The sequence below is a fragment of the Carcharodon carcharias genome, chromosome 13 (genome assembly GCF_017639515.1).
Source record: "Carcharodon carcharias isolate sCarCar2 chromosome 13, sCarCar2.pri, whole genome shotgun sequence".
Classification (NCBI taxonomy): domain Eukaryota; kingdom Metazoa; phylum Chordata; class Chondrichthyes; order Lamniformes; family Lamnidae; genus Carcharodon; species Carcharodon carcharias.
The window spans coordinates 124299792-124313491 of NC_054479.1; the positions used below are offsets into that span (position 1 = coordinate 124299792).

The 13700-nt window shown below is 42.1% G+C and overlaps 1 protein-coding gene across 1 annotated transcript in view; it reads left to right on the forward strand.

Annotated features, from left to right (window-relative positions):
* shank3a (SH3 and multiple ankyrin repeat domains 3a) overlaps nt 1-13700 on the forward strand; it is a 773648-nt gene that overhangs the window by 273754 nt on the left and 486194 nt on the right. The window contains exon 9 of the mRNA XM_041203533.1: nt 11169-11235. Within this exon, the coding sequence (XP_041059467.1) occupies nt 11169-11235 (67 nt within the window). The remainder of the gene's footprint in view (nt 1-11168; nt 11236-13700) is intronic.

Below are 13700 nucleotides of genomic sequence, written 5' to 3' on the forward strand. Positions count from 1 at the left end.
AAATAGCTGTAAATCAGGAAATGGAAGGGAGGGAGGAACTTGGGAAAATTACAGTCACCAGGGAAGTGGTATTGAGCAAATTTTTGGGGCTGTGGGGCTGACAAATCCCCAGGTCCGATAGGCTTCACCCTAAGGTCTTGAAAGAAGTGGCTAGTAAGATAGTTATGTACTGGTTTTAAATTTTCTAAAATTCCCTAAATTCAGGGAAGGTTCCATTAGATTTGAAAAAAGCCAATATGACTCCTTAATTCAAAAAGTGAGGGAGACAGAAAGCAGGAGACTATAGGCCAGTTAGCCTAATGTCTGTCATTGGGAAAATATTAGGAAATAAAGGTGTTATAGCAGTGCACTTAGAAAAATTCAAGGCAATGAGGCAGAATCAACATGGTTTTATAAAAGGCAAATCATGTTTAACCAATTTATTGGAGTTCTATGAAGGAGTCAGATGTGCTGTGGGTAAAAGAGAGCCAGTGGATGTACTATTCTTCGATTTCCAGAAGGCATTTGATAATGTGCCACATCAAAGATTATTGCAGAAAATAAAAGCTCATGGTGTAGGGGGTAACATATTGGCATGGATAGAAGATTGGCTAGCTAACTGGAAGCAGATTTGTCATAAATGGTTCTTTCTCAGGTTGGCAAGATGTGACGAGTGGTCTGCCATAGGGCTCAGTGCTGGCGCTTCAACATTTTACGATTTAAATATGATTTGGACAAAGGAACCGAAGGAATGGTTACTAAATTTGCTGACGATATAAAGATAGGTAAGAAAGTAAATTGTGAGAGGACAGAAGGAGGCTACAAAGTGATATGGTAAGGTTAAGTGAGTGGGCAAAGATCTGTCAAATGGTGTATAATATGGGCAAATGTGAAATCATTCATTTTGGCAGGAAGAATGAAAAAGAAGCTTATTATCTAAATGGTGAGAGATTGAAGAGCTCTGAGATACAGAAGGATCTGGGTGTTCTGGTGCATGAATCACAAAAGGTTAGTATGCAGGTGCAGGAGGTAATTTGGAAAGCTCATAGAATGTTATCATTTATTGTGATGGGAATTGATTACTAAAGTAGGGAGGTTTTGCTTCAGTTGTACAGGGCATTGGTGAGACCACATCTGGAGTATTGTGTATTTAAGGAAAGATATAAATGCATTACAAGCATTTCAGAGAAGGCTTACTAGATTAATACCAGGAATGGGCGGGTTGTCTTATGAAGCAAGGCTGGACAGGTTAAGCTTGTATCCGCTGGAATTTAGAGTAAGAAGTGACTTAATTTAAACCCTTCTGATCCTGAGGGGTCTTGACAGGGTGGATGTGGAGAGGACATTTCCTCTTGTAGGAGAATCTAGAACCAGGGGTCACTGTTTAAAAATAAGGTGTCATTTAGGACAGAGATGAAGAGATTTTTTTTCTCTGAGGGTTGTGAGTCTTTGGAATTCTCTTCCTCAAATGGTGGTGGAAGCAGAGCCTTTGACTATTTTTAAGGCAGAGCTAGATAGATTATTGATCAACAAAGGGTGAAAGGCTATCGGGGATAGGCAGGAATGTGGGGTTGAGATTACATTCAGATAAGCCGTGGTTTTATTGAATGGCAGAGCAGGCTCGAGGGGCCGAGTGGCCTACTCCTGCTCCTATTTTGTATGTACGTAGTATGTTGAGATGGTGCATGACTTGGAGTGGAACTTTCATGTGATGACATTTCCATATCCTGCTGCTCTTGTTCTGCTAGGTAATAGAGATTATGGATTTGTGATGTGTCCTATATTCGTAATACCTATCCACAAACTTGCTATATTAACCCACAAATTCATTGTGCCAACCCACAAGCTCACTATACCAACTTGTGAAGTCACTTTGCCAACCCAATAACCCACTATAGTAACCCATGAACTCACTATACTAAACCCATAAGCTCAATATACAAACCTATAAACAATTATTTGGTTTTGGGTTATTAAAGTTCTTTCAAAAACTTTCTGCCTCCATATGGAAGACCACCTTGGGGAAGGAAGAAAACTGTGGTAGTGGCACATACAGCCCACTCCATCATTGGCTCCATCGTGTGCAGTCTACTTTTATCATTGGCTCCATCATGTGCAGCCCACTCCATCATTGGCTCCATCATGTGCAGCCCACTCCATCATTGGCTCCATCATGTGCAGCCCACTCCATCATTGGCTCCATCATGTGCAGCCCACTCCATCATTGGCTCCATCACGTGCAGTCTACTTTTATCATTGGCTCCATCACGTGCAGTCCACTCCATCATTGGCTCCATCATGTGCAGTCCACTCCATCATTGGCTCCATCATGTGCAGTCCACTCCATCATGTGCAGTCTACTTTTATCATTGGCTCCACCATGTGCAGTCCACTCCATCATTGTCTCCACCATGTTCAGTCCACTCCATCATTGTCTCCACCATGTTCAGTCCACTCCATCATTGTCTCCACCATGTTCAGTCCACTCCATCATTGGCTCCACCATGAGCAGTCCACTCCATCATTGGCTCCACCATGTTCAGTCCACTCCATCATTGGCTCCACCATGTGCAGTCCACTCCATCATTGGCTCCACCATGTGCAGTCCACTCCATCATTGGCTCCACCATGTGTAGTCCACTCCACCATTGGCTCCACCATGTGTAGTCCACTCCACCATTGGCTCCACCATGTGTAGTCCACTCCACCATTGGCTCCACCATGTGCAGTCCACTCCACCATTGGCTCCACCATGTGCAGTCCACTCCATCACTGGCTCCACCATGTGCAGTCCACTCCATCACTGGCTCCACCTTGTGCAGTCCACTCTCATTGCTTCCATGCCCGTCCTTCTTTGTTCATAGTTTCTTAGATTTCACATATTGACTGAAATGTTATATTTCTTTACATAAATCATTTCAGTTGAATGAGACTATTTGACCCTTCTAGCTCATCCCTCATTGAAACCTATGCTATCCCTCCCTATGACAGTGTTTTGCTGAATTTTTGCATTTAGCACTATATGGCAGCACCATTGCTTCTGAGTCAGAAGGCTCAAACCCTACTTCAGAGACTTGAGCACATAATCAAGCCTGACATTTTAACATAGTACCAAAGGAATGATGCACAGTCAGAGATGTCGTCTTTCAGATGAGACAATAAGCCTAGGCCCCATCTGCTCGCTCGAGTGCTTGTAATATAGATCCCAGTGTTATTCAAAGATGATCACAGCAGTTTCACTGGTGTTCCGATCAATATTTATCCTTCATTGAGCACCACTAAAACAGATTATCTGGTTATTTATCTCATTGGTATTTGTGGGATCTTGCTGTGCAAAGAATGGCTGCTTTGTTTCCTACATTACATCGGCCATTACAATTCAAAAGTACTGCATTGGCTGTGAAGCCATTCGATCTGTCCTGAGATCCTGAAAGGTTCTACATAAATGCAAGTTGACATATTTGGATGGAGATTGCTGGGCGTTGGAAAGTCATCTTTCCATTGCTCAAGTATAGATCCTGTATTTAATAACTAGCTTGTCTGATTATGCTGTTATGGTCTGTTGTTCCAGCTCTGATTTCCTCATCGGGAGGTACAAACTGACAAGCTCCCAACTGTGAACTGGAGGCTCTCATCCCATCCAAACATTGCAGAAGATAAAAATAACTTTTTATTTTACCTTTTCGAATGTGACCACTGTGAGGGGACTAAGACTGGATATATTTACTAAACATAATATATAGATAACCTCATGGCTGTTTCTAAAATTTTAACAGCTGGATAGAAGATCTTTTAAAATGGCTGAAGCTATATTTGTCTGTGACCCTTGAGTCATTAAGTATATTCAAGGCTGAGATAGAAAGAGTTTTAATGGGGAAAGTAGGAAAAGTGGAGTTGAGGATTATCAGATCAGCCATGATCTCATTGGATGGCGGAGCAGACTCGATGGGCCGAATAGCCTACTTCTGCTCCTATGTTTTATGGTCTAAAGTGAGCTACCATGGCAGCGTCACAGAAACTTGCACCTTGTTATCTCTGAAGAGACACTAACTGGGCTGCAGAGACCATATTCAGAGAGCTACCTGCATTTCATAAACCAGGCTGGCCGACTGGAGACTATTCATCTGCTAGGATAAAGGGCCTGGCAACCTTCCTTTCAAGTCTTAATGGGTGGAACATTTAACAACCTCAGGGACCCAGACAAAAGGATACCTACCCTTTGTTGAAGCCAGAGTGGAGAGGTGGGAGCCATGTGACATGGACCTAGCTTGTGGTACCACTAATATTGCCTTGTGGAACTGTAAAGCTCAGCCTGTCATTTTACCATCTACCAGCAGCCTCACAGAAAAAAAGGTGCTGCCCAGTTTGAATACTTGGCCCCATCTACACTCTTTCTAATGGAAATTCTGTACTATCACCTACCAGACTGATTCATCTCTGTGTGCTGATCTCATTGTGTGAAGCCAACTCCACTGGAAAAGTGAATTACACAGCGCTAACAAAACTCTCCCTCAAGACAACAAAAGTTCACGAGATATATAATACAGTTTTAAATCCTTTTTTAATCACAGGTTTTAGCTCCTTTAATATGACAATTCAATGTGAGTCTGTGCCCATCCATCAGCTATTGGGCAGGCTGGGATCAGCCGGCTTGCGCCAGTCCATCTGGTACAGTTCAATCTCTTGTCTTTTTTCATATAGGCATTCAAAGCATGATCAAATTTCACAGAAATCTGATTTAATCTAGACGCTAAATGATTGGATGTAATCTCAGACAGGAGATTATTCCAGCACTCAAATAGATGGGAGCAGAAATTTAATTTCACCACAGAGCTGCTGTTCAATGGACTGAGGAGATCAGAATTTGCACTTGTGTAGCTCATTTGGGACATTTTAAACCCTGAGTTCAGACTGAGTGCATATCTTCATAAACTGCCAAACTCCTTCATTTGCTTTCCTTCTCTCCGTATTCTTCCCCTCTTGTACCTCAAACTCTTTGTTTCTGCTACAATTTTACAGATTCTGTCCTGGGTATGTGATTGGGTCCAAACAAGTTGATTGGTTGAGTCACCCTCACTAAGTCAGAGATGTAAAGGCCAATTATAGTTCCATTGCTATCTCAGCCAGGAAAAGGTTGGGGATCTTGTGTGGGAATTAACCTGGTCTGTGTGGCTCTGTAATGCACAACAAAATATCCTTCCATGTTAAAATCTTTAAAATACCCATAACTGTACTGAGCTACTGTTTATTCAGAGTAAGAGTTACTGTATAACTATAGCATCACTCTTTAATCAGCAGAGACAGGGGAATTTACTGTGTACCTGCAGAATGTTATGGCATAGCGGGTGGAAAATGCTGAGCTGCTCAAACCCCAGAGGGGAACTTGAAACGGCTGCCACAACTGTTTTGCAATTAGTATTTTTATTTCGAGATGCGTGCCTTGAATTCAGTAGTAGTAAGTCCACCGAGTTTTTACAAAACTATATTAAACATTTATTAGTAGAAGAAAAGATTGTGAGCGCATACATAGGTCTACAAATTACTACTATAATAGCTCCTAACTCTCCTAATTAACCTAGCTCCCAATTACACCTCCGATAAGGCAACAGTAAAACGAAATAGATTTCAACAGACCCAGAGAAAGTACACAATACCCTGGAGAGTGATATTCAAAATTAGTTTTCTTAGCTTTGGATCCTATTGACAGAAACTTGATGCACAGAGGCTGGAGGCTTTTCACAGCTGTTAGATCTTAGAATTCCTTCCGTCTTACACACAACCTCATCTCCTTTATACATGTTTCACCCTTTATAATGTAAATTCCATTGTTCCAATATGTCTTTGCAACTTTACTTTTTCCATAATATAAAACTTTCATAGTACACATATTATCAGTAACCTTTGGGGAAAATAAACACATTGTTTGGCTCAGCCTCTTATGACTAGGTGTAACACCTCATCATCTCTTTGAAATTCACTACTCTGGTTTATCTAAAAATGCAAACGTACCTCACATTCAAACTTTAGCCATGTATACATAGTTTCCCTTTTGATAACTCAAAAGCTCCAGATCAGCTGTCTACAATTCAATTAAATCCCCCCCACACACACATCCACACAGAGAAACTAATCCAAACCCCACTATTAACCTACCTTTACAAGAAATCACGATATTATGAAAATTATTATATTTTCATGGCAAGAGTTACTCTTTACTCAGCAGCATAAACGTGTACAGTCACTGTTTATTCAGCAGGATAATGGTTGCACACTGAGACTCTGTTTAGTCAGTAGGGTAAGGGTTGCTCACTGTGCAACTGTACATAACCACTATTCATTTTAAAGATTAATCACTAACTCTGCAGAGCAACTCTTCATTCAGCAGGGTAAGGGTCATTCACTGTGTAACTGTGGCATTTTATTTAGGTTGAGGCTGATGTACAGTATTGTAGCCATGACTGCTTAACCCATGTTCACTGAATGTGCAGCCCCTCTGTTGGGAGCACGGGTTTGTCCCTGTGATGTCCACTGTGCTTTTTTATTGTTCTGTAGTGACTCAAATTTGGACTCTTGCAGCCTGGACCACCGTTCCAGTGACGTTTTGGCCCACATGCACCATATGGAATAAAAACAAAGTGCAGAATATAGTCAGCAGGTCTGATAGCTTCAGTGGAAAGAGAAAGTTAATGTTTTGAGTCGAATATGACTACTTCTCAACTGAAAGGAAGTCAAAATATGATGGGTTTTATGCTGTTGAAAATGGGGAGGGAGAAGAAGAACAAAAGAGAAGGCCTGGGATAGAGTAGAAGGCAAGAGAGATTTAATAACCAAGATTCAGGGAACAAAAGGCAAAGGGCGTGATAATGATTTGTAGTAAAGAAACAAAGCATTAGTCCAGAGTGAGTGTTAATGGCAGAATAATGAACAACGCTGTCTGAGAGGTAAAACATAAAAGCAAGATACAGTCTCGCACTTGGCACAAAAAAAGACAAGCAAATCAAAATGGAGGTCAGAATTCATGGGCTGAAGTTGTTGAACTCGATGTTGAGTCCAGAAGGCTGTTAAGTGCCAAATTGGAAGATGAGGCGCTGTTCCTCAAGCTTGTGTTGAGTTTCACCGGAACATTGTAGCAGGCCAAGGACAGAAATGTGAGAGTGAGAGCTAGTTGATTACTTAAAATTGCAAGCAACCTGAAGACTGGGGGCTCATGCTTGCGGACTGAGTGAAGGTGTTCTGTAAAGTGGTCACCCAGTCTGCGTTTAGTCTCCCCAACATAGAAGAGACCACATTGTGAGCATTGAATACAGTATACTAAATTCAAAGGAGTACAAGTAAAATGCTGCTTCACCTAGGAGGAGTGTTTGGGGCCTTGGCTGGTGAAGAAAGAGGAGGTAAAAAGGCAGGTGTCACACCTCCCACGATTACATGGGAAGGTGCTGTGGGAAGGGGTCGAGATGTTGGAGTGAACCAGAATGTCTCCAATTGGATTGGCCAGAAGCTCTCCAAGATGGCACTTCCTCCCCAGTTGGGGGTGAAAGTCTAGACCTTAGGCAATTAGCCTTGTGGAGCGCTAAATGGCTGCAGGGCAGCTGAGATCAGCAGGGATGCATTTATTGTCGACTCTTTGGTGGCAAGGTGGGAAACCCCATCATCTGAAAAATCCTGCCTTATGTTATTTCCAGAGAGATGCAGTTGTAAATCAGGGAAATTATGCTAATTGAACCTTGGTTGGACCACACTTAAGAGTACTGCGTACAGTTCTGGTTGCCATATTATTAAAAGGAAGTGGGGAGGCACTGGAGGGGGTGCAGAGAAGATTTACAAGGATGATACCAGAAATGCATGAGTCTATGTATCAGGAAAGGATTGACAGACTCTCTTTTCTCTTGAAAAAAGGTTGAGGGATGACCTAATAGAGGAGCAGAAGACCATTCAGTCCATTGAGCCTGTTCTGCCATTCAGCTGGCTGATCATCTACCTCAATGCCATTTCCCGCACTATCCCTGTATCCCTTGATGTCAGTGGTATCTAGAAATCTGTCGATCTCTGTCATGGATATACTCAGTGACTGAGTTTCCACAGCCCCCTGGGTTAGTGAATTCCAAAGGTTCACTACCTCCTGAATGAAGAAATTCCTCCTCATCTCAGTTCTAAATGGCTTTCCCCTTATTCTGAGATTGTGTCCCCTGGTTCTCAACTGCTTAGCCAGTGGAAACACCCTTTCTGCATCTACCTTGTCTAGCCTTGTAAGAATTTTGTAAGTTTTAATGAGGTCACCTCTCATTCTTGTAAGAATATATGCCCAGTCTCAATCTCTCCTCAAAGGACAGTCCCGCTTTCACAGGAATTAGTCTGGTGAACCTCTGCTGCACTCCCTCTATGGCAATTATATCCTTCCTTGGATAAAGGGACCAAAACTATATACCAGGTGCGGTCTCACCAAGGGTTTGTATAATTGAAGCAAGAAGGTCTTTATTCCTGTTCTCAAATGCTCTTGCAATAAAGACCAACACACCATTTGCCTTTGTAATTGTTTGCTGCACCTGCATGTTAGCTTTCAGTGACTCATGAACAAGGATACCCACATCCATTTGGATATCATCACTTCCCAATCTTTCACCATTTAAGAGATGCTCTGCTACCTGAGTTCCTCCTACCAAAGTGGATAACCTCACACTTATCCAAATTATATACCATCTGCCATATTCTTTCCCACTCACTAAGCCTGTCAAATCCCCTTGAAGCCTCTTTGCATCCTTCTCACAACTCACATTCCCACCTAATTTAGTGTCATCAGAAAACTTGGAAATAATATACTTGATCCCACATCCAAACCATTAATATAGATTGTGAACAGCTGGAGACCAAGTACTGATCCTTGCAGTACCTCACTAGTCACAGCCTGCCAACCTGATAATGACCTGTTTGTTCCCACTCTGTTTTCTGTCCGTTAATCAATCCTCAACCCATGCCAGTACATTACCCCCAATCCCATATGTCCTAATTTTGTTTACTAACCTCCTTATTGAAAATCTCCCCCTGAAAACCTCCTTCTGAAAATCCAAAAACACATCTTCTGGTTGCCACTTATCTATTCTGCTGGTTACATTCTCAAAAAACTCCAATAAGTTTGTCAAACATTTCCCTTTCATTAATCCATCTTGACTCTGCCCAATTATATCATTATTTTCCAAGTGTCCAGTTATCACATCCTTTATAATATATTCTTATATTTTCTCTACTACAGACATCAGGCTAACTGGTCTGTAGTTCCCCATTTTCTCTCTCCCTCCTTTCTTAAACAGTGGAGTTACATTTGCAACCTTCCAATCTGCAGGCACCATTCCAGAATTGAAAGATGAACACCAATGTATTCACTATCTCTATAGCTACCTGTTTCAACACTGGGATGGAGATCATCGGGTCCCGGGGATTTATCAACTTTCCTGTTAATTTCTTCAATGCTACTTTTTTATTAATACTAATTTCCTTCAGTTCCTCATTCTCACTAGTCCCTTGGTTTGCTATTATTTCTGAGAGATTTTTTGTATCTTCCTCTGTGAAGACAGACACAAAATAATTATTTAGCTTCTCTGCCATTTCCCTATCCCCCATTGTAAATTTTCCTGTCTCTGCTTGTAATTGACCCAATTTGTCTTTGCAACTCTTTTCCATTTTTACATACCTAATAGAAGCTTCTAACAGTTCATTTTTATGTTTCTCACTGGTTTACATCTATATTCTATTCTCCATTTCTTTATCAGTTTCTTGGTGCTCCTTTGCTAAATTCTAAAATGCTCCCAATCCTCAGGCTTACTACTTTTTTTGAAACTTTATAAGCCTCTTCCTTTGATCTAATGCAATCTTTAACTCTTTTATTAGCCACGGTTGACTCACTCTGCCTGTTGTGGTTTTTTTTGCCTTAAAGCAATGTCTATTTGTTGTAAAAGCGTATATATGTTGCAGAGGTCTTCAAAATTAAGAAATGTTTTGCTAGAGTGAATAGAAAGAGAAAAGGCTGGATCTAATGCAGCCATTGTGGTGGGAACCATGGTGAACGGGCGTACTTAATCACGAGAGAGGCCCCACATTAGTCTCCCATCAGCTGGAGAACCTTCCCCTTAAGTCGGAGGGTGGAAGGGGCTGATGTGGGATTCCCAGCCAGTGGTGGAATGTCAATGAAGCTCATTAATAAGCCAGTTGACACCCATTGTCCCTAAGGTCACTGTAATTTAGTAGTACCTCAAGCATTTAATGGGAGCTGCAGGACTTTCCCATGCCCTCAGAAGGCCACCCAGCACTGTCAGGTTTGGTACTGGTCTTCCGGGGGTGGGGTTGGGGGTGGTCCCTTTATAATCAGGCACCCTGTATGGGGGACCCAGCATTAGGAAGGTATGGGAACATGGAAAGCCAATCCCTTGCCCTCTCCTCCCACCTCCCCTTCCCCCTTCTCTGTGACTCCCACCCACCCTGTCCCGCCTTCTCTCACCTTTGACCTGGGATCTCACAACATTTCTGGGCCTCTGGTGGAAGCATTGCCAGCAGCAGCCATTGCTCCCACTGGTGCTGGCGGTAACAAATACCTCTGATCCCCTGATTGGCCAGGAGCTATTGGAGGGCAGGGACCTCGATTCCGAAGGGCACTTGATGCCGTTGGGCCTCCCCCACGGAACTGATGGGTTCCCTGCCCGTTCTCCGACCAGTGGATGAGACGTCCTTCATCCCTACAAAATCCAGCCCAAAGAAAGCTGGAGGGGAAATGCAAGACTAAAGGTCATCAATATAAAATATTCACCAAGAAATCCAATAAGGAATTCAGAAGAAACTTCTTTACCTAAAGACCAGTGAGAATGTGAAACTTGCTGAAGCAAATAGTATAGATGTATTTCAGGGGAATTGAAAAATCATATGAAGGAGAAGGGATGATAGATTTAGAAGAGGAAAGATGGGAGGAGGCTGAGGTGGAGCATATACTCCGGCATGGACTGGTTGGGCCAAATGATCCATTTCTGTGCCGTATATCCTATGTAATTTGCCCTCACCCTGAAATTAAAACCTGCTTGAAGATTTGAAGACAAGCGATGGATTCCTGACTCAGAGAGAACTGAAGTGATGCTGAGCCAACAAAAAACAAGATTTGTTATGAGGGGTCATTGAGTAACGATTGCGGTGTCCTCTCTTTGCTCCAGGTTGCCATTATAGCTGGGAACTTTGAACTGGCCGAAATTATCAAGAATCACAAGGAAGCCGACGTTGGTGAGTTTGAATCTTAATTCTATGTAAAGGGGAAGGAGTCTCACTTTGGGACCCATTTTAAAGGGTGACACATTGGAGAATCATGCACAAATCAATTATAGAATGAAGCATCAGTCAGTAAGGCACACGGTAGCAGCACCTTACTTGCGTGAGGGAAGTCAGTCACAAAGCAACTGGGCTGCACAATAGAGCGGTTAGTTAAACAGTCATCAGGCCACACTGTCAAGGGATGAGTCATACAGTGACAGGGCTAAACTATTGAGAGGTTAGTCACCTAGTGACAGGGCCGCACTGTTGATGGGTCAATTAGCCACAGTGACAGTGTTGCAGATGGTGGGATAACTTTTTCCCTTGGTCCTCCCACTTGGTTGTCCACAAAACAGTGTATATTTTAGAGGGGTGTTTTAAACATTTTTGAGTATTGTCACTTTAACAAATAGACATGAGACAGGTTTTCTGGTAACTGCAAGTCAGAAGAAAAGATAAAGAAGAAAAGATTTTATTCACACACCATCCCAAAATGGAAGCACAATGAAAACATTCACTCCCTCAAAAACACAAACACATACATACACATAAAAAGATGAATTCTACAGATGTAGCATACATTTCTGTTATTATATGAATCACAAAAGCAAATCAAGTGTTTTAAATTAGTCCTTTAAGATGCAAGTATTGCAGGCCTAATGGGCACTCTCTCGTGATTCTTAGAAGATAAATGGAGGTGGGTTTTTTCTCTGCAGTTGCGGCCAAGATTCCATAGAGATAATAACAACAAAAAAACTGCGGATGCTGGAAATCCAAAACAAAAACAGAATTACCTGGGAAATACTCAGCAGGTCTGGCAGCATCGGCGGAGAAGAAAAGAGTTGACGTTTCGAGTCCTCATGACCCTTCGACAGATGGGTCATGAGGACTCGAAACGTCAACTCTTTTCTTCTCCGCCGATGCTGCCAGACCTGCTGAGTTTTTCCAGGTAATTCTGTTTTTGTTTTGTCCATAGAGATAATGTTTGCGAGTGAAGACAAATTAGCCCCCCTCTCATTGCCTGGGAAGACTGTATGTATTAGGCAGGATTTCTTTCTCCTTGTTGGAATATGGTCCCTCTTGTGTCCTGTTGGTCACCAGACTGCACTGCCCCTAGCTGGTCCTCGGAATAATAAAATGTTTTCTCTGAAGTCAGTTTTGATCATGTGACATGATCAATACATCCATTGTCCACAGAAATGATTCGAAATAGAAGCCATTGCTATAACGAGGGTGAATGGTGGTCGTCATATCTGCTTGTGATATATGGTTTCTCCACACCTTTTGTTAAGTTTCTTGTTCACAGATACTGAATCGCAGGGACCATTATATTTGAGTTTCTGTAATTTCCCAGATAATAGGAGCTGTAAATTCACAAGTGATTTTGTATCCAGAACACCTTTTCAAAGGGGGTCTTTGTTCACAGACATTTGTTTTAATACTTTCCAGAGACCTGAGTTAATTCTTGTATGCAGAAGCAGCCAGGTCAGCTGACCTTAGTGGCCATCTTTGTTAGTGGCATATTGTTCATTCTAAAAAGAAAAGTTCATTTCAATAAAGTTTGAATAAAGTTTGTATCTTAAAAGTTATGAATATGACATGCCTTCATTGGGCATGACAACAGTGACCGGGCTGACAGTGTGTGAATAACTAACCTCTTTGATGGTAGTCAGTCAGTGAGTCACACGGGATCTTGGGATTAGACACTAGCATCTTTTCATCTGCTTATCTCAGTGCCACACCAGCAGTGCATTCAAACATGGAACCATCATGGTGTTGAGCTTTTAACATTTTGTATGCTTGCTTTAATTAATAAAATCAACACAGATTGGATTAATGAGTGAGCTGATTCAACTGGAGTCCCTGAAGGCAAGAACATCCTAATGGAATGCACTTTATTTTACTGCTCAAAATAAGTGACTGGACCCTTCACTGTTAATTAATTACATGGTGATGGGGTAGGGCAAGGCTCTTTCAAAATATGTCAGTGCTACATTCAAAGTGAGAGACTTGTATTGGCAATTCAAACATATTCCCCAAAGGATGTTCCTTATTAGTCTCCCCATTATGTCATAATAGCTCCCCCATTATGCCACCCAGTCAGCATCAAAAAGGTCAGCAGGTGTAAAATTGAGGGTAAAGCTCCCTCCACTCTGCCCCATCAGACACTCCTAGGTTAACTACAGCATGACTTAGATGCAGAGTCAAATTCCATCAATTCCATCCTGTCCACTACTAATTGTGAACTTCATATCTCGAACAAATTCATTTGATAAGCACGTTCAACATGTTCCTGTCCCAGTACCAGACAGACCCAGCAGAGGTGGTGGCACAGTGGTATACAGTCGGGAGGGAGTTTTCCTGGGAGCCCTGAACATTGACTTCAGACCCCATGAAGTCTTAGGGCATCAGGTAAAACATGGGCAAAAAACCACCTG